Source organism: Trichechus manatus, unplaced genomic scaffold (assembly GCF_000243295.1).
Source record: "Trichechus manatus latirostris isolate Lorelei unplaced genomic scaffold, TriManLat1.0 scaffold00048, whole genome shotgun sequence".
In the NCBI taxonomy this organism is placed as follows: Eukaryota; Metazoa; Chordata; class Mammalia; order Sirenia; family Trichechidae; genus Trichechus; species Trichechus manatus.
The window spans coordinates 3498143-3519208 of NW_004443984.1; the positions used below are offsets into that span (position 1 = coordinate 3498143).

General features: G+C 52.9%; 3 protein-coding genes across 3 annotated transcripts; 1 reads left to right on the plus strand and 2 right to left on the minus strand.

Annotated features, from left to right (window-relative positions):
- Positions 1–460: 460 nt before the first annotated feature.
- ZNF593 (zinc finger protein 593) lies at positions 461–1483 on the minus strand. Its single transcript, XM_004377253.2, has 3 exons — positions 1227–1483; positions 928–990; positions 461–834 (listed from the first exon to the last, which is right to left on the minus strand). Exons 1-3 carry the CDS (start codon positions 1424–1426, stop codon positions 693–695), a joined length of 405 nt encoding a protein of 134 aa, XP_004377310.1. The 5' UTR covers positions 1427–1483; the 3' UTR covers positions 461–692.
- Positions 1484–1499: 16 nt separating this feature from the next.
- Positions 1500–6262, plus strand: CUNH1orf232 (chromosome unknown C1orf232 homolog). The gene is made up of 5 exons (XM_023732192.1): positions 1500–1572; positions 2854–2939; positions 4289–4372; positions 4498–4595; positions 5968–6262. The coding sequence occupies exons 1-5, from the start codon at positions 1500–1502 to the stop codon at positions 6260–6262; spliced, it is 636 nt and encodes a 211-aa protein (XP_023587960.1).
- Positions 6263–8017: 1755 nt separating this feature from the next.
- FAM110D (family with sequence similarity 110 member D) lies at positions 8018–8941 on the minus strand. Its single transcript, XM_004377086.3, has one exon. The coding sequence runs from the start codon at positions 8837–8839 to the stop codon at positions 8018–8020; it is 822 nt and encodes a 273-aa protein (XP_004377143.1). The 5' UTR covers positions 8840–8941.
- Between the last annotated feature and the right edge of the window lie 12125 nt (positions 8942–21066).

A 21066-nucleotide genomic window follows, 5' to 3' on the forward strand; every position in this document is an offset into this window, starting at 1 on the left:
CCTTTCCCTCCCTCCGCCTTCCCGGAAGTCTCACCTGACCCCCTAGGCGTACCCTCTGTGTACCCCCAGATGCAGGTAACTGGGGAACTGAAGGCAGAGTCCCAGAGCCCATTGGCTGGGATTGCAGCCACGCTGCTGGCTGTTCTTGGGCTAGGCGGCTCCTGCTATGCTGCCCAGAAGATGGTGGGGCAGCGACAGCCGCCACAGGCCCCATGATGAAGAGGGCAACCTCTCACTGCAGCTATCGGTAGGTGACTCAGGGAAGGGACTATAATCTCAGGAGCCCCCTTCTCTTCTGGGGGGTCAGTCCCCACCCTCACTGGATAAACCTGATCCTACCCCTACCTCCCCACTTCACCTGGGCTCTGTCTGGGGGCTCCAGCTCAATGCCAGGACCCCAGAAGGAAGGCAGGTGTACAGTTCCAAGGCTGGACCGAGTCGGGAGAAGATACCTTGGGCCCTGCATACAGGAGTAGGGAAACGCTTACAGGGCAGGAGTCTGAAGGAAGGTGGGAGCCCTGGCCTGAAAGTGAAGGAGTCAGAGGCAATCCCCTCTTTCTCCAGTTCCTTTATTGGGGGTAGGCACCGAGAAAAGTCCATCCACTCCCCAAACCCAGGGCCACAAGCTGTTGGTACAGTCCCGGCCTAGCCCTTGCATCACTGTCCATGGGCAGCTACTCTGCTCTGTATCCTCAGGGAGACGTGTCCATCTCTGGGATGTCAGTGGACACCTCTGTGGGCACCGGCAGCCGCTGGGGGGACACATAGGAGCCCATGCCCGCTGCCCTCTCTGCCTCTTCCTGACTGTAGGGCTCCACGCTCAGCTGCTTCAGCCTAGAGGAAGAAGATTAAGAGTTGGGAGCTGACCAGATGCAAGGCCTGCCTGCCCAGCACTCATCCATCAATCTTCTCCTTACTCCTCCATACCTTTTCTTGTGGTCTTTGGATCGAAAGTGGGTCCTCAGGTTGGCGGAATCGATGAAGTACCTCCTGTAGGGATGGGGGGTGAGGAGGAGAGTGAGGAGATAGTGCCCAGAGAGTATGCCTATCTCTCAGACCCCAGTTCGTTCCCTGACGCCAGGTTCCGGGCCTATGGGGATCGGAGGCGGGCAGATCCACGGGTCCCAAGACAGGAGACCTCACGTACCCCGGGGCCCCAACCTCACACCCCACGACCCGCACCGCAGACCCTCCTCCTTTCTAGGCCGGGCCTGGCAGGGACTCACCCGCAAGCCAGACAGCGATGCAGGCCTCCCCCTGGCAGGTCGGGGTCCGGCTCGGCCTCCGGGTCGGGCCGGGGCCGTGCGGGACCCTGCGACCGTAGCTCGCGGTGAATCTCATCCAGGTCGGGCCGCCGCCGCTTGGCCTTCATCTGGCGGGCCAGGGAGTGTGCTCGGTGCGCGCCGGTCCGGCGGGAGCGACCCATGGCCTGTAGCACCTAGGCCAGGGGTCCCGGAGCAGGGTTGATACCACACGTGTGGGCGGTTCCGGATCGCTCAATGACGTCACGAGACGCCGGGGAGTGGAGCAAGCTCGACAAGACCGCCTTTGATGACGTCACTCGCCAGCCAGGCGCTTGAGCGCCCTCAGGCGGTGGTGGACGTCGTTGACGAAGGAGCCCCGGGCTGGGCAGGCCAAGCGTACTCACTGAGGCCCTGGAGGCCCCGCGGGCCTTTGCTGGGGAGGGGCAGGGGGTGCATGTGGTTCAGAGGCTGAGGGACTGGTCTGGCTGCTCTGCCCGCCCTCGCCTGGCCCAACCTATCTCAGTGTCATCCGGCCCTATCACCTGTTGCTGGTTCCCAAACCTTAGACTCCGCGGTGGGAGGCATTAATAAATGTCTGTGACGGGAATAAATTGATAAGTGAATGAGAGTGCATGTTTGGATTCCAGCCCCAACAGAGCTTCCTGAGATTCCCCCAGTCACTGACAATGCCCTCTCACTGCTCCCCAGTTATCCCCTCAGGGCTCCGTCCTCCATCCATCTCCAGCCAAACCCCTGAGAGAGGCGTGTTCCTCCCCAGAGATCACAGTACTCAGGCATCCAGTCAAAAGGACCAGCTCCTCTCACAGGAGCGCTGGACTCCCTGGAGTGGGCTGGCTGCCAACGCAGAGACACAGCCTAAGTGTCACGTGCCCAGAGTGGAGCGAGGACCAAAGAGCCTTTGCCGTTCACGGGAACCTGGTGCTGCCCAGGCTGGTCGGAGCCAGCTCCTCGGAACTGCTCCGGGGAAGCTCAGCAATAATTCAGGGGCTCCAGATCTTTAGAACCTGTTGCCAGGAAACAAGGAGACAGGCATGTGCATCCCTGGGGAGAGGGAATCAGTTTCCAGCTCAGACAAAGCAGTGAAATGTAAGCCCAGGGCGCCTGCTGGGAGCCGGGGGACCTTCCCTCTCTAGTTCATGGAGGCTGAGTAGGGACACAGGGCATGGGCCTGCTGAGGGCACAGCTGGCATGGCTGCAGTCACAAGGGGCACGGTGTGGGTCCTGGGCCCAGATATGTTATGAATGGAAAAGAGAATTTTTCTGGAGCCATTCCAAGAGATCAACCTCAAGTACTCCTAGGCCCAGGAAGGAGGCCTCTGTGGAGAAAGATGTCTTCATTCTTGGCCAATATGGGTCAAGAAAGAGGCTGAGGTGGCAGAAACCCTCACCCACTCCCACCCCAGACTCCATTGGATTGGGTTCACCAGCTGGGCGCTGTGCCAGCAAGGAAGCTAGTGTATCTTTAATGAAGTCACTTGATCCCTGGGGCAGTCTCTTGGGCTTGCCAAGTTTCTGGAGCCAGAGCCAGTGGGTGCCCACTGAGCCACTGCCTTCCTGTGCTTGGGTACTAGACCCGTTTCCCCTGCAGCCATGAACCAGGCTTTCTGGAAAACCTACAAGTCCAAAGTGCTACAGACCCTGAGTGGGGAATCTGAGGAGGACCTGGCAGAGGAGGTAGGTAGCATCCATGCCCGCTTGTGGGGGCACAGGCAGAGGGGCAGCAGGAGTGATAGGTATAAAGAAGGGCAGAGGACAGGCTCTGAGAAAGAGAGGCACAATTGTGCAGAAACCATTGGCATATTCAGGGGATGCCATGGTGCAATGTCAGAAAGCCAGGACACCCAGGAAAACTGAGAAAGAAGAGAGGACTTGGGGAACATGGGAGAAGTGGTCTCCAAAGATCTCAAGGACTGCCACATGGGAGAGATTCTTCTTGGATTAGTGGGTAGTAGCCACATGGGGTACACATCAGCTTGACACAGCACAATGGGCAGCGCTGAGCAAAAGTAGCATGGCTTGCTTGACAGATAGTGACCCCCTTATTACTAGAGGTAGAGATAGTGGTGCTTGTACTCTGAGGGTCACTGTAGCAGCATCAGATCAGAGCTGTATGTGGAGCATGCATTGTTCTGACATAAAAAGATCAAACAAGGCTCTGAAACAGGTAACTGTCTTGTGTCTAGAGACTCTGATAGATGGTAGTCGTGCAAATAAATGTGGCAGGGGCAGGAACTAGTCCTGTGGGGTGTGTGTGTGTGAATATGTCTAGACAGTTTGGTGTTTGAGGCTGAGCTTGTAGAGAAGTGTCTTTGGGTGGTACTGGGGTTGGCGTCTGGCCTGTGTGGAATCCCCAGTGAAGGAGTGTGTGCAGGTGTGAATTGAGTAGAGGTATTTTCAGGTGTGTACATTTGAGGCAGAAGTCTATGCCTGCTTGCCTCTGTGCAGGCATTTTTGGATGTTGTGTTTGTGTGGTATGTGTGTTTAGGTGCGTGTGAACATCTGTGTCCTGGTGTCCTGGGTGGGTGGAGAGGTTTTGTGTGCTGTGGGTGGACCTCTGTGAAGCTGTCTGCAGTCGTATAAGTGTACAAGTGCACAAGTATGAATGACATAACTGTGTGCACACTCATTACAGATGCCTCACACCACATACATCTGTGTTCAGGTGTGACGAGCTGTAGCTATGTAGAGGCATGCTCGTGTACAGGCGTGTGTCTATGTCAGCATGCATGCCCTTGTCCACACGTCTTTGGGTGTGTATGTAATCTGTTCATCTGTGGGTAGGCATGCAGATGTGTGTGCTCAAGGGTGTCTGCAGGGATTTACTATACAAGAACGTGTATGTGACTGGTAACTTTGTGTAGAAGTATACCTGTATACATTCCCATGTGCCTTTGTGGAGGGTGTGAGGTATATAGATGTGTGTGTAGTTCTGTGGAGTTTGGGGTACCTGGTTTATGTGTGCCAGTCTTGCAGGGGGCATTCCTCTGGGGCCTGTCATGCCGGGTGGGGGTCTTGTGTCCCAGAGGGAGACCCCAGTGTTGGTGGAGTCTGAGACGGCAGAACCAGCTGAAGAGGCCTTCAATCCCATGGCACAGCTGGCCCGCAGGGTGAGTTCTTCTCCCTCTTCCACCCCCAACCTGGTCCTGCCCCTGGGAAGCCTGGCAGAGGCTGCTGTGGAGTCCTGGGAGGTTGTGCTGGGGCCAGTTCCTGATACCCAGCCCCTCCCTCCCAGGTTCAGGGGGTTGGGGTAAAAGGTTGGCTGACGATGTCATCTCTGTTTAACAAAGAAGACGAGGACAAGCTGCTGCCACCGGAGCCCTGTTCAGACCAGTATGTGTGGGTGTGGGTAGGGGGTGTTCTGGGAGGGGCCTAGGGTCCCCCTTCTCCAATGTCCTTTCCATCTAGTCTATCTTTCCTACCACAGAGGGCTGGGGAGGGGCAGCCCCTGGCTCTTTCCCTTTCTCTCAACAGAAAAAAGGCCAAATCAGCAAATCTGGGAGATTAGGTTACATCTCAGGAAGAACTTCCCAGCTGTTGGGGTTGGGGTACTAGAAAGTATGTATGGGCTCTCTCTCTTCATCCACTTGGGAGGGGTCATCTCCCTAGAATCTTGGAACAGAAGAGAGAAATTTAGGTGTTTGGAACAGAGGGTGGTCCAGATCAATGGTTCCCAAATATTCATCTAATCCTCATCCTCCCTGGGAGTTGTGACAAACACAAATTCCCAGAACCACCTTCAGAAGTTCTGATTCAGCAGGTGTGGGCTGAGGCCTGGGGAACTGTATTTTCAGCAAGCTCGCTGAGGATCCTAAGGTACACTGGTTTGGAACATCACCGTCTTAAAGGTCTTTGATGCTGGGGAGAAGGCATTGGGAGTTGGCCTCAGTCTCTGGCACACATCCCATCTCTTCCTTTCTATCCCATCCAGCTCTCCCGCCGCAGGGTTTTCCTTTCTTCCTCCCCTACACTCAGTCTCCCTCCCAGTTCTCCAAGGACTCTTCCCCAGACCTGAAGGCTCCCACCTCAAGCCTCATCGCCCCTCCTTGATTGGCCTTCCACTCACATCTCCCTGCTAGCTTCCCAAGTCCCTCGCTCCCCTAAACCACTAATCTAGGCCTTTCTCCTTCCCTCAGGGTCTCTCCACCCTTCTTTCTCCCCAGTACTCCATTCCTTTCCTATCCCGGCTTTCCCTCAATCTTCGAACCTGACCTCTTCCCCCACCCCGCCCCTTTCCCCAGGGCTCCACCCCTGCTTTCCTGGAGCTCCACCTCCAGAGCCTGACCCTGCCCCCTCCAGTGGGCTCTTAATCCCCGCCCCCACTTCTCTCCCACGCCTCCTTGGGCCCCGCCCCTCTCTCAGGGCTCTTCTGGCTTCTCTGACTTTGCGCCTCTTTCTCTCCTCCTGGTCTTTTCCCCAAACCTCTGGCCCTGCTCTCTCCCTAAGGATCCTGCCTCTGGTCCCATCTCCCCAAATCTCTTGCCTTATCTCCCGACCCTGGCCCACCCTAATCCCTTCTCAGCGCTCTGAGCCCGCCCCTCGCCTCTACCGCCAGACCTCGTCCCCTCTCTCCCGGCCCTCTCCAGTCAGCTGACCCCGCTCTACACTCCAGTCCCTGACCTCGCCCTTTCTCCCCCGTCCCCACTACTTGTGCCTTGACCCCGCCTCCGCTCATTTATTCCCTCCCTGGGCCTCTCTCCTGCAGCCCCCTGGCGGCGCGGCCCCCCTCGCAAGCAGCGGCGGAGGCGGAGCCGCGCGGACCCGGCTTCTGGGACGCGTTAGCCAGCAGGTGGCAGCAGCAGCAGGCGGCAGCGGCGTCCATGCTGCGTGGCGCAGAGCCCACCCCGGAGCCGGACCCCGAAGCCGGGGATGAGGCCGCGGAGGAGGCAGACGAGCGCCCGGAGCCACGGGAGGCCGACCCTGCGGCCGGCTTCAAGTGGGGCTTCCTCACCCACAAACTGGCCGAGATGAGGGTGAAGGCTGCCCCCAAGGGCGACTAGCCGGCCGGCGGAACTGGGCACCTGCTCCTCCCCGCCCCGCATAAAAGCCCCTGGCCCGACACCCCTTGTGGCTGCCTGCTTTTGTCCAGACATCGAGGAAGGCTGCTTTTGGGTGGGGCGGACCTCGGAGCGGGGTCCAGCCGGAGGGGTCTTCACCTTCCCCCACAAACATACAGGAAGAAAATGAATGACCAGAGACAGCCAGGATAGCTAATGTATCAGAATAGATAGTGCTAGATTTAAGGTACAACTTTCCAAGAAGCTGGGGAGCCCCAGAGGACAGGCTCCATTGCCCAGACCGGCCTCTTTCACTTCAACAGATGTTGCCTGTGGCCCTACTATGTGCGCGGCCCCTGTATTGGGGTAAAGGCAGAGACTAAAGGCACTCAGACTACCAGCGGCTCCCACACAAGGTGACAAGAGCTCAAGTTGAGCCACAAAAATAGTGGAAGCTCAGAGGAGGTGAGGGGGGCTGGGGAATTCGGGAAGACTTCGTAAAGCAGAATATAGATCCGCCACATCTCAGCCCTTCATACCTAGTGACCACAAGGGGGCAGCAGAGTTCCGGGAATGGGGGCATTTTAGAAGTCGGTGGGCTCCAAGACTGAGGACCCCAGATTTCTGGAGTACACCTCTCTCTAGGACTCCCCAAACGTTCTGTTCCCAGCTACCAGCTCTAGTTGAGACCTACTTGGGGCCCATGGAGGAGATAATCATAATACTTGCCGTGGAATAGATTCCCACTCATAGTGATCTTATAGGACAGAGTAGAACTGCCCCACGGGGTTTCCAAGGAGCCGCTGTGGATTCGAACTGCTGATCTTTTGGTTAGCAGCGTAGCTCTTAACCACTGAGCCAACAGGGCTCCAAAAGCCCATTGCTGTCAAGTCGATTGCGACTCATAGCGACCCTATAGGACAGAATAGGACTGCCCCATAGGGTTTCTAAGGCTGTAATCTTTACAGAAGCAGACTGCTACATCTTTCTCCTGCTGAGTGGCTGGTGGGGTCGGACCTCCAATCTTTTGGTTAGCAGCGAGCATTTAACCAATGTGCCACCAGGGCGCCTTGAAATTTGTTGCTGTCCAGTCACTTCCGACTCACAGTGACCCTATAGGGCAGAGTAGAATTGCCCCATAGGGTTTCCAAGGAACGATTGGTGCATTCCAACTGCTGACCTTTTGGTTGGCAGCTGAGCTCTAACCACTGCGCCGCCAGGGCTCCTTGATCATAATACTGTAATATTAGTACTAATTCGGTAGTTTGCCGTATGCTTTACAACCATTTCAAAATACTTTAAAATCATCTATACTCCCCGCTATTCCCATCTTTTTTTTTTTTTTTTTTTAACCGAGAGGTGCAGCTGCGGCTCGGAGAGGTTAAATGCTCGCCCAGGGTCACGGCCAGCCCAGAACCCACACTCCAAAGCCCACCCGTTTAACCACGCAAACCCTCGGTGCCCCCTTCCTCAACATCTGCCCGGTAATCCAACCACACGACCCGTTTAAAATAACGTTTTAGCTTTATTCAGCAGTTCTCTGCTCTTCCACCCTAGTCGTTACTCCCCAGGCCCAGCCTCCACAGAAGTCACGCGCCGCCTGCCCGGGGAAGGGCATTTTGTCCAATCTCCCCAGGGTTCTGATGGGAAAATCGAGACCTTGAGGGAAGAGCTTGCCCAAAGGTCTCCCGTGCGTCTGAGGCAGGGCGTCCCTGCCGGTGCCCGGGTCCAGCCCCGGCCCTGCGGGAGCCAGCTCAGTCACACCTCCGACTCGCGCGGCGGGCCTCGGGCGCGCTGGCAGCCGTACAGCCACTGGATGACGCGCGCGTTGCGCTCCACCACCGACACAGGGGGGCGCCCGTCCCGCGCCGAGCCCGCCACCTCCGCGCCGCCGCCGCCGCCGCCGGCCTCACCGTCTGGGCCGTCTGCGCCGCTGTCGCTGGACGTCCAGTCGCTGGTGTCCCCGGAGCCGGGCGGCGGCGGCGTTCCGGGCTGGGGACTGGCGTCGGCGCCCCAGCTCTGCGGAGAGAAGCGCTCAGCGCCGAGCACCTCCACCAGCGCGCGCTCCAGGCCGCAGTAGTTGAAGAAGCGTTCCTTCTCCGACAGGGGCAGCGAGCACGTGGGGCACAGCGCCCGCTTTCCTGTCGCTTCCGGCGCATCTGGGGTCGCGGCCCAACCCCCAGGAGCCGCGGGTCGCTCCGCTGGGCCTGGGCTGCTGGAGGTGGCGTCCCGGGGGGCGCCCGGGAAGAGGCGTCTCACCAGTCCCTGGCCCTTGGCGTTCTCTTTGTTCACCGAGGCCTTGCAGTCTCGCTTCTGGCGGTAAAAGATGAGAGAGTCAGGCCTTGGCAGCCGCCTGCCACTGCCCCGGCGGGCGGGTCCGGGCGTCCTGGGCGATGCAGGGGACCCCAGCTCATTGCAGGGGTGCGGGGTGAGCGGCCCGAGTGCCCCAAGCAGGGCTGGCTCCTGGCGCCGCACTATCACTTGATGCGTCTTGACATACTTGGCTTTGTCGGCCTCCAGTCTCTCCACGGCGCTGGGGGTCCGTCCCCTGGACGGGGTGGAGGGAGGAGCCAGGAGCATCTCAGAAGAGCTGGGTTAGACAGTGCCCCATAAGCCGCAGGAGGTAGGCAGCCAGCTGAGGAGCTGAAAGCAATTGGCTGGGGCTCCCTCAGGCCTGCAGGGAGAGAGGAATGGTTGGGAGAGGGTAGGAGATATCCCTGCCCCTCTCAAGCAGGCCTTTCTGGGGATAGGATCGTCCAGCCCCCTCCCCTATCCAAGTAGGCCGGATGCCATGCCAGGCGGCAGAGATTCAGGCCATCTTCTTCTTTCCCCCCAGATCCGTTCAGTGGGGCCTCCCTGGCCACCCAGAAACATATGCCCCTTTGAGGGTGCCCCAGTCTGGCCACAGGGCCATGCCAAGCACGCATCGGCAAGCAGAGCACTTGAAAAAGGAAGTGGGGCTGGTCTCGGCCCAATTCCCGAAAGTGGCCCTCACCGGAAAAAATACCTCTTCCCAGCCCAGCAGCTTTGAGTCCAAGACAAGGAGGCTCCCCAGTGCCGCAGGCTGCCTCCGGCAGGACCCACCCTTCCCTCCCCCAAGCACCGAGGTCAGGGCTATAAGCACAGGGTAGAAGCCTCCTGTAATTGCAGCCAACTGTCCTGCCCACTTCGGAAGGAGAGGGAGGTGGTCACCAGGTCATGTCAGCCATTGGCCTGCCACCCACTCTTTGCCCTTGCCAAGGGAATTCTAGAAGGTTCAGCTGTAAACATCACTTTATCTAACCTCTGCATTTGGAATTTCATAGAAGAGGAAACTGGCCCAGACAGGAGGGGGCTTGCTCATATCAGACTGAGAGTCAGGTCTGTTGCCTTGCAGTCCAGAACTAGTTCAGATTCTGTCTCTCCCTTGCCTCTCAGCACTTCCCTCTGATAGTTGGCTTCTATTCCTGCTGCTGTAACTACCAAGCAATTTCCGTTAGAAACAGGCCCTTTGCCTCACTAAAAAGTTTCTTCCGCTAATTCTTCCCAATAACCTGCACTCCCAGAAATCTCCCTCAGGGTCCCTGCCCCCTTCTCATCCGGAGACCCTGTGACCTTCCTCCTCCACCTCCCTTCTGCTGGGGAAGGGACCAGGAGGGGTTGTAAATCAAGAGGTGACAGGTCCGTTGGCAGTAACAGAATGGGCCACCCACATGGCTCAGGACCCCCCCTCCCCACACACACACACCAGGGTCCAGCTGAGAGGGACACACCAGTCCTGGGGGCTGAGGGGAACTTGGATCTGGAGGCAACAAAGGAAGAGAACCAGCCAGGGATGGAGGGAGGGGAGCCCAGGTGGGAGGCCTGGGGGCAGAAACCCTGCCTCCCATGCCCGCTCCAGCACAACCTGTTCAGCTTTCCTCATCCCCTTTCCTATCTGTTGTTAGTTGCCATCGAGTCAATTCTGACTCATGGCGACCCCATGTGTGCAGAGTAGAACTGCTCCACAGGGTTTTCAAGGCTGTGACCTTTCAGAAGCAGATCACCAGGCCTGTTTTCCAAGGCGCTTCTGGGTGAGTTCGAACCGACAACCTTTCAGCTAGTAGTCAGTGCGTTACCATTTACGCCACCCAGGGACTCCTCCTCCCATCTCGTTGGCTCCATAGGTAGTTGGTGATGGGAACCCAGGTAGCAAGGAGAGCCTGGCAGTGTCCCCCTTTAAGTCTCCCTAGTACTATATTGAGCAATGGTCAGATTCCAAGGTCCCAGGAGGGCACTGTGCTTGTCTGACCTCAGGGATATCCTCGGTCCCCTCCTCCTCTCCCCAGCCCTGAACAGCGAGGCTATAAAAAGCCCCTAAACACAGGGACCAAAATAATCTCCTGTCCACTGCTTCTTTCCTGCTTTCTGGGCTGGCCTCGCTCCCTGCCCACAGACGTTCCACCCTAGTACACGCAGAGCCTTCCTTTGCCCTCCATCTCTTTGCCCACCTTCTCCCAGTCCTGGGCTTAGTGGTCGGAGGGCTGCTCAAGGCTTCGGCTCCGGAGGTGGGGTGTCTTCTGTGCTCACTGGCTTGGCGCCAGCCTACAGGTCCTCTCATTGGGTCTACAGGTCCTCTCCCACCTCAGCCTTGTCAGCAGACACTCACCTCTGTGTGGGGAGGCAGAATTGCAGGAGTCCCCAGGCAAGTCCGAACTGAGGGTAGGAGGGACAGCAGGGACTGGAAGTAACTTTAGTGGCAGCCAAACCTCACTCTCCACAGGAAAAGTGGAGAGAGCCTCCACCCCCCCAGATTAACCCTCGCCTTCCTGACCCAGAGCCTGGCCTCCATTAACTCCTTCCTGATCACAGTCTCTCAGAGTTGGAAAGGACCTGGGGACCAGGTCCAGCTCCTTTATTTTACAGATGGTCAAATAGGCCCTGACAAGTTAAGTGATTTGCCACAGAGGCACAGTGGTCTTGGGGCACAGCCAGGACCCCAGACAGAAGCTCCTGATTCCCAGACTTCTCTGAAGACCCTGGTCAGCCTGCTGGGCCTGACCTTGGCAGATGCTGCTACAACTGGAATGGGAAGGCAGAGCCAGGTTCTAGTTGCCTTGCTTTTCTTCCTCATACATCGCAGGTTCAGACTTGTCCTGGTAGAGTGTGCGGATGGTGTGGAGCTTGCTCTCTTTTGGGTGAGGCCAGGAATTGCAGCCCGCAGGCAGTGGTGCTGCAGATGTGCAGGGTGAACCTGCCCCAGCAAGTCATGGCAGGAAGGTCGTCTAGGAGCCCATTGGAGGTGCTTCTGCCCAAGGTCTCTGATGCCAAATGCGATTGGCTGGGAAGAGGGGGAGGGGGAGATGACTTGGGCCAAGCCTAGGTCCTTCTGACCCCTTCCTTCTCTGCCCCCACTTGGGGACATCTAGAGCTGGCACAGTCTCCAGGTGAAGCCCTGCCCCCACAGTGCTGATACTATGGAAGCTCTTCCCTCTCCCCTGCAGGTAAGCTCCCCAGCATCCAGAGCTTCAAGACCAATGCCCCTACCACAAAGGTTGCTGCCCAGTCTCCAGTTGGCCCCTTCCATAAGTCCCTTCCCTTCCCTTCTAGCTCTTTTTAAAGTTTGCAAAGCACTTTCACATCTGTGCTCTCTGACCTCCTTTGACCCTCCCATCACCCAAGACAGACAGGGGACCCAGCAGGGAGGACCAGCCCCACTTCATGGGTAAGGAAATGAGATCAGAGGGGGAAAGAGACTTGCCCAAGGCCCAGCTCTAAGTCCACTCTTTCCACTGCACTTCTGCCTCTCAAATAAGATAATGAGTCTGGAAACCCTATGGCCCATCACCTGGTAAGAGATTTTTATTAGTTAAAGGGAGCTTTCTGTTTTGTTTTTGTCTGTGATAATCTCATATTGTGTTGTCACAATTAATCCCCAGGAGAATCTTTGGGGAGTAGGTTCCACTATATTCCCCATTTTACAGCTGAAGAGACCAAGGCTCAGAGAGATGAAATGACTTATCCAAGCTCACACAATTAAGAATAATAGCTAACTTTTATTGAGAGATTACTCTATGCTAGATGCTCTTCACTTCTTTAAAGTGTTAAAAAGCAAAGATGTCACTTTAAGGACTAAGATGTGCCTGACCCAACCCATGGTATTTTCAATCGCCTCATATTCATGTGGAAGATGGACAATGAATAAGGAAGACAGAAGAAGAATTGATGCCTTTGAATTGTGGTGTTGGTGAAGAAATTGAATATACCATGGACTGCCAGAAGAATGAACAAACCTGTCTTGGAAGAAGTACAACCAGAATGCTCATTCGAAGGGAGGGTAGAGAGATTTCGTCTCACACACTTTGGACATATTATCAGGAGGGACCAGTCCCTGGAGAGGGACATCATGCTTGGTAAAGTAGAGGGTCAGTGAAAAAGAGGAAGACCCTCAAGGAGATGGATTTACACAGTGGCTGCAACAATGGGCTCAAACATAGCAGCAATTGTGAGGATGGTGCAGGGCTGGGCAGTGTTTTGTTCTGTACGTAGGGTCACAACAATAAGACGCTCTTCTAAGCACTTTACACATTGATTAAAGTATTGATCTTCACAACAATCCAATGAAGTGGGTATTTTTATCCTCCTAATTTTATAGGTAATGGTTGGGGGTGCAGGCTGGTAGCCCTGAGATCTGGTCATGAAGGGGTTAAGCACTGGGAGGCTGGGCTGGGCCCAGCTGGGATGCTGTCAATGGCAGGAAACCTGGCTTGGGAAGGGGGAGGATGGGGCTGTTGTGTCTGACTCTTGATGCAACCCCCATCCCTTTGGTCTTAAAGGAGCATTTGATTTGGGTGGAAGGGCCGGCAGGGGCCCAACTTCCAGCTAGAGGACAGATGCTGGGCTATGGAAAGAGGGGATTCAGGGAACCAGTGCGATGCAGGTGCTGCCTAGGGCAGCCCCTGGTCTGCGAAAAGGGACTCCTGACTCTGTCCTACACTCCGGAGCCCCCAGTCAGAAGAGATGCTGACCCCCTCAGTCAGAGGGGAGAGACACAGCCACAGCCCTGGGAGCCCCCAGTCAGAGCGGAGTGACACAGCTCTCCCTTAGAAGTCTCCTGTATGTGTGTCTCAGGGGAGTGACAGACAGCTCCCTGGATACCGAGCCTCTAGCACACAGGCAGAGCAGAGGAGAGGTCAAACTGGAAAAGCTTTCTGGGTGAGGGGCCCTGAAAGAGTCAGAGGGTTCTAGAGAAGATAAGGAGGTGGGGCTACATCTGCCTGGCTCTGTCTCTCTGCCACACTTGCTGTGAACCGGATCATCTCTCTTCCTGGTCTTGGGTCCCCAGGGAGAGCCTTAAAGTGGCTCCTTCCGGCCCTAGAGCTGTGCAAGGGGGGGCCTAGTCTGAGGGCTGCTTCCTTCCTCTTTTGGGACCTCATTCCCGGATCACCTTGAGGATTGATCAGGAATGGCCTGAGTCAGAACTATCTCCTTCCAGGAGAGGGTGGCAGGGAGGATGAGGAGCAGCTCTTGTCAATGTCGGGAACAATGAGCTGGGGGAGGGAGGCCCATCAGATCCAGCCTCAGATCCCGTACTCACATATCACAGAGAAGAAAACATGTACCACCGCCCTTGCCCCTGGCTACAGCCCCCCTCCTCAGCTCTCCACACCTCGGCTCTGCCTTTGATTCAAATCCTGGTCTACCACTCACTGGCTGCGTGGCCTCGAGCAAGAACTTTACTTCTCAGAGTTTCCCTCCATAAAATGGGGACAATAAGGCTTAGCTCTTGTGTGGCCATGCAGTGGCGGCTGAGAAAGCACCCGGCTGAATGTGGTTCTTCAGATCTTGGCCTCCACAAACACCTTCCTGACACCTCTGGACTAAATCTTTTTCTTTAATTCCACAGACTTACTCTCAGTTGCTGTCAACAAATCACTTTGAACACCTGTTCTGGACTCTGGGTCACGTATGGTCCTTGCTCCCCGGGAGCTCAGTCTGCTGGGGCGGCAGAGGCTGAACACCTGATCACAAAGTGAGATCAGAGCTGCTGAAACAGGGAGGTGACCAAAGCCTGAGGGTGTGTGGGGGAGTGATTTGTTCTGCCTGGTGTGGGTGGGAAGCTTTCAAAGAGGAGGGGGTATCTGAGCTGGGCATGAAAGGGCGTTTTGACCAGCAGGGGTGGGGGTGGGGTGGGGTGGGGGGAGATGAGTGCAATAGGGCGGCCAGAGGACAGCAGGAGCCAGGGTCTCAGTGAGGGCAGGAGGCAAGGGAAAGCGGGAAGACTTAAGGGGGCTGGAAAGAAGAGGAGGGTGCAGAGAGGAGAGGGATCTGTGAGGAGATGGGCTTCAGGGAGGGAATGGAGGCTCAGAGAAGAGGTAGGCTCAGGAGAAAGGTGCTGGTGGGGGGCTTAAAGAAGAGACGGCAGCTCAGACAAGAGACAGGCTCAGTGAGGGCGCTGGGGTTCAGTGAGGAGAGGGAAGTACAAAGCGAGGGAAGGGGGCTTGCTGAGTGGAGGGGGCTTAGTGCTGGGCATCAGTAACGTCCCACCACCACAGGAGATGGCCCTGGGCTGGCCATGTGTGAGCCCCACAGAGATTAGAGCAGCTCTCCCGTAATTCAGGGCTTTCCGTTTCGGAAAGAGTCTCAGCCACAACAATAGCCTGGCTCCAGTGGAGGTGCCGGCTCTCCATCTGAGAGGTGTGGCTTCTGGGCAAAGCCTGGTGCCCAGATTCCACTGCCCAGCATGCATGGAAGGAGAGGGGTAAGGGTGATGGGGAGACAGTGAACAGGAAGATGTCATTAAACATTTCTTTCTGGGCACATAGTGAACGATGTGAAAAAGATAGAATTTCTGCTGTCACAGAACTTACAGCCTAGTGTTATAATAACAAAGCCAACTACGTTTATTGAATGTATACTATGTGCTAGGCAATATGCGAGGTCCCTGGTTAGTGCGGTTTGCGCTAGTCTACTAACCTAAAGGTTGGGGGTTGAAACCCACCTTGCGGCACTGAGGAAGAAAGGCCTGGTATCATAGATTGAATTGTGTCCCCCCAAAATATGTGTCAACTTGGCTAGGCCATGATTCCCAGTATTGTGTGGTTATCCTCCATTTTGGGATCCTATGTAATTATCTTCCATTCTGCGATGTGTTGTAAATCCTGACCTCTATATGTTGATAGGTTCGAACCCACTAGCTGCTCCACAGGAGAAAGGCGTAAAGGTCTACTTCCATAAAGATTTACAGCCTTGGAAACCCTCTGGGGCAGTTCAACTCTGTCCTATAGAGTCTCTATGAGTTGGAATCGACTCAGGGACAACGGGTTTGAGTTAGGTTTGGGTTTATATGTTAATGAGGCAGGATCAGTGTGGGGTGTATCCTGAGTCACAGCCTTACAAGAGGGTGTGACTCAAGTCACACCCTTACTCTTACTCAAGTCACACCCTTGCTTGAGTCACACCTTTTATCTTACAAGAGATAAAAGGAGAGAAAAGCAAGCAGAGAGAGAGGAACTTCATTACCACCAAGAAAGAAGAGCTGGCAGTGGAGCTTGTCCTTTGGACCTGGGATCCCTGCACTGAGAACCTCCTAGACCCAGGGGAAAAGTGATGCCAAGACACATGGAGATCTCCAAAGAATGCCGGGCCCACAGATGTGGAAAGAAGACAAGGACCTTCCCCCAGAGCCACACAGAGAGAAAGCCTTCCCCTAGAGCTAGCACCCTGAATTTGGACTTCCAGCCTCCTAAACTGTGAGAGAATAAACTTCTGTTTGTTAAAGCCAGCCACTTGTGGTTTTTCTGTTATAGCAGCACTAGATAACTAAGACACCTGGCGATCTGGTTTTGTTAAGATTATAGCCAAGAAAACCCTATGGAGCAGTTCTACTCTGTAACACCTACGGCTGCCATGAGTTGGAATTCACTAGTCAGCAATGGCCATATGCTAAGTGCTTTACACTGAGTACCTCACTTATTTGTTACAATATCCAGCACGGAGTGGGTGTTATTATTATCCCAATTTTATAGGTGAGTGTGGGACAAAGAACTCCATTTGGCCTTTTGTCTCTGGTTTATGGAAATAGCTCTTGGAATTTGCTCTTGGAAATCGATCAAGGGCACTTTTGTTTTATAAAATAGCCAGGCAACAGTTAAACATGTGTAATAAGAAGGGGCTACACAGGCCCCATCTGGCAGCAAACCTCAGAAAGGGAGGGAGCATGATGCAGTCAACATACATATTCACTGATTCATGCCTGTGCACTGATTCATGCCTATGCACCCAATGACTAAGAGGGGACCCCGGACTTTGGAGGTCTCTTTTGGGCTTTCTAGATTGGAGAGAAGATCTACGCACTGGAGAGAGTGTGGCCGTCCCTGGGGACAATGGAAGTCTTGTGGGGCAGCCTTTCTTAGACCTTGTCTGATGCATTTCTTCTCTTGTATCTTTCTGGTTACGATAAAGGGATGACTGTAAGTATAGGTAATAGTCTCCATGAATTTTGTGAGCTGTTATAGAGAATTAACAAGCCCATAGGGGCAATGAGACTCTGACTTAGCTCAGGGCCTAACTCAGAGGAGGGCTATGCAGGCAGTCCTAAGGACAGAGCCCTAACTCATGAAGACCCAGCTCTAGGTGGCTGAGGGACAGTGAAAGGCTGCGTGGGCAGTCAATGAAGAAGGATAGAGGCCTTCTAGCTTGTTACTCAGACCTGGGGCCTAGAAGGAGGGAAAAAGGGGCTAGCTGGTCTGAAGTGGGGGCAGTTGTGCAGACTTCTGAGCTTATAGACTCTACCTGATGCTCTGGCTTAGGGTGGCTGGGGATGAAGTCTGACCTAGCTCTCGGTACTTAGGGTCAGAGAGAGAAAGTGCCACTGAAGAAGTAGTTGTTGATGAGAGGAATGGGGGGAATGGAGATGGGGGAAGGTGAAGCCTGGATCCACTTCCAGATGACAACTGGATTCATTCTAATTTTTACTTCACAGTTGGCAATGTAGGTAGGGTTTGCTTACCCTGCCCCTTTCGTAGTGCAGCTGGCAACAATGCAGTGAGGAAACAGGTAAAGAGAGGTGAAATCACTTACCCAAGTCCACACAGCCTGCAGATGGTAGATCCAAGACTCCAGAGTTGGGTCTTTAACCACTGGACCACACAGCCTCCCTCCTTTCTACTGCTTAGGCAGGGCTGGAGCAACTCAGCTCTCACTGTCTGCCTGCCTTCCTGCTTTGCTCACTTGGTCATTTTGCGGAGTTTCCAGCGCCCTGGACTGAAGCAAGGACTGGAATGAGGGCAGCCCCAAATGCAGACGTTGCTCCAATCTTCCTCACTCACACCTTCGGCACCACATTCTCAGCAATGCCATTTCCGCCATCTTCTATCACTGTCTTCGCCAGCGTGCTTTTAGATTGAGTACCAGGAGCAAAAACCACCCAGTCTAGACTAAGTCAAATAAGGGAACACGCAGAAAAGAAATGGGTTTCTCAAGGAATGGCAGGAAATCTATCCTCTTACCTTGACAAGTGTACCTTCGTGATGACAAAATTGAAATATATATACATTTTTACTTGATGCAAAGCCAACAAAATATCAAAGCTGACTGGATTTAGTTATTATTGAGCGTGTATGGGTGTTTTGCCAAAGGAACAGCAACATTGGATGAGTATTAAAATACATACATAATTCATAAATTATTAAACCCTTAAAAATATTTTCTTGCCTTGATTTCAACAAAATTATGAACCGTGGTGCTGTAATGAAAAGTGTCACATGATTTGTATTCTCTTGACAGTAATGCCTGTTTAGACAACCTCTCCTCCGTCCTTTTTTTTAAGTTTTTAAAATTTTAATTTGGAGACACTTCTCTCTGCTGGGGTAGTAGTAACTAGAATTGAAACTAAAATTCTTAAAGCAATGCTTGAATTTAGAGATGAACGATTAATTTTACTCATATGATAAATTATCATCCACACAGAAAATATTATAAGATATTGGAATGTCATCATATAAATCCTTATCTCTTATATCCCAGTTCTTACCATCTCATAAAGCAATTCCTAGATTCGTAATGATCATGTAAAAAATTGGCATCATGCGTCCTGCATATTATGCCTTGCTTTCATTTACCAATTGGAGAGTAAAATCCATTGCTTAGTATTGTCGCATGTTCCTCAGTTGTCACATGCTATGATTGCAAATACCATGCTACAAATTGAACACGAAGTGAAGCAAGAAAATGGGCGCTCAGTACTGCTGGGAAACAATACTTCAAAATGCATGAATCTCCAGCTTTCATGCTCTTGAGAGGAAGGATTTGACAAGTTAATTAAGTCGTCTTTTCTCTTACCTGAGTGCTTTCAGCACTCAGTCTTCACCACACTCCTAACAGTGTCCTTCTTGAATGTCAGCAGCAGCACAACCCAGAAGCCTTCACGGCATTGGATGTAGGCGTCTTTTGTTTTGAGGACACAGGGCAAGAGTTGTGGACACGCGTTTCCCTGGGGTTGAATGGTGTTGGGGACGAGAGCAGATGTTGAGGGTTACAGCTCACACTGCGCAGCGTTGAGCACTGGGTCCTGAGTGGCAGATGCTCAGATGGTCTTTAATCAATTCCTTTTTTTGGTGTTTTTGATATGTGGGGCCCTTTAAAGGGCAGGGACCCCTCTAGCCAGTTGACTGAGCTATGATTGGGGTGGTGTTGTATCACATTGAACATACCCGACCTTGTGGACCTACCCTTGGAGGTGGAGGTTGAGGGCTGAGCAGACACCCCAAAAGGCGGGTATTGTAACCACCACCCCTAACATCACAGCATTATAACTAACACCTTAATATTATCACTGGATTATAATTGTTACCTTCTCCACTATCATCCTCAACTTCCCCATTATCCTAGCACCGTGAACATTTGTGGGTTTAGCCATTCAGCAATTACTCACCTTTCTTCTGACAATCTTATCCTGACCTTGGCCACCTATCTCCCACTCTTGGTCTCTGTGTTTCCAGAGTCTTGTAACTTGATTCAGGGTGGGGGCACTTGACCTAGGATTGTGTCAAAGCCTATCACCTTTCTCTGGCCACAGAGAGGGGCATGCAACTCAACTATAGCAATGAGACTTTTGCTAGGACCGTTGAGACCAAGATTGTCTCTCTTCCTCTGCTATGCAAGAGCCTGGAAGGGTATAGCCCTGAGAGTAGAGCCTGCCCAAGGACAGAGGCAACAGGGAGGAAACAGAATCGAGAGTTAGAGAGAGTGAAAACCAATCCTGATCATCTGAGTCTTGGTATCCAATCATGTCTGAAGCAAATCTATATATGGTTTTTACTCTTGGGTATCCCAATACATTTTCTTTTGGCTGAATCCTGGTGGGTTGATTTCTTAGTCATTAACAACCAAAATAAACCAGACTGAAACACATCATTCTCTCCAAAACTAGCATCATCTTCTTCACAAAGCCTATAGCAATGAACACATGTAGCCTTGGTCTGCTCACCTTTCTGACCTATTTCCACACTTATTTCTCAGGTATTCTGACCAAATACTTCCAGATTTATTGTAAAGCTGGGCTGGAAGAGCTCTAGAAGTTTTTCTAAGAAGTCAGAAGGCAGAAGTTCTGGTCCTGACTTTGCCAGTAACTCACTCTTGATCTGGAGCAAATCATTTCCTCTCTTGAGCTTCAGGTTTCTGATCTGTTAAAAGTGGGGAAGTGGATTAGATCATTGGTCCCCAGATAGCATTCCTTGGGTGGATTCCAGTTGGCTACATAAACTTTACTTGGGGAGCTTGTTAAAAGATGCCAGGCCTCTATTCTTGGAGGACCTAATTTAGTAGCTCTGGGGTGGGGCCAACAAGAAAAGAAGATAACACTAGATCAGGCTGCATTTATTGATGTGAGTGCCCTTACTAGATTCTAAACCTCATTTGTTACATCTTTAGCTGAAAGTAGTTCTAATAGTTTGCTTGATTTATTTACTGAAACCAGGACTCAGTGTAATCTATATTCAGTGAGAGTGAGATGCCAGCATTTCCCTGGCTAATGTCCTAAGGTCTAAGGACATAGGAGGGGGTTTATCGCCTGAAATTGCATATACCCTCTGTGAGAATTATGCTACAAACTCAAACTGTACTATAAAAGGAGCAAGGTGGGCAAACTCCACTGATATGATTGAAATATATCCCCCTAAAATATGTGTTGCAAATCCCAACCCTTACACCTGTGGTTATAATCCCGTTTGGGTATGGGTTTTCTTTGTTATATTAATGAAACAGTGTTAGTAAAGGGTGTGTCTTAAGTCGATCTCTTCTGAGATATAAAAAGAGCAGACTGAGCAAGCAACCAGGCAAGCAAGCAGAGATGGGGGAAGATAGACGCCACGTCACATGAAGAGCACCAAGGCAGCAAGAAACAAGGACCTTCCCCAGAGCCGACAGAGAGAGAGAGACAAAGCCTTCCCCTAGAGCCGGCACCGGGAATTCAGACTTCCAGCCTCCTAAACTGAGAGAAAATAAATTTCTTTTTTTTAAAAATTTTTTATGAAGGTTTACAGAACAAATAGTTTCTCATTACACTGTCAGTACAGATATTGTTTTATGACATTGATTAACAACCCCACAACATGTCAACACTCTCCCTTCTCGACCTTGGAGGACCTTTTTTTCTTTTTTGGTGAAAATATACATAGCCAAAGACACACCATTTCAAAAATTTCTACATGTACAATTCAGTGACATCAATTACATTCTTCCAGTTGTGCTGCTATTCTCACTCTCCTTTTTCAAATTATTCCATCACCATTGTCTTCAACTCACTGTCCCCTAGGCTTCCCATCAAACCTTTTGAGTTGCTGTTGTCA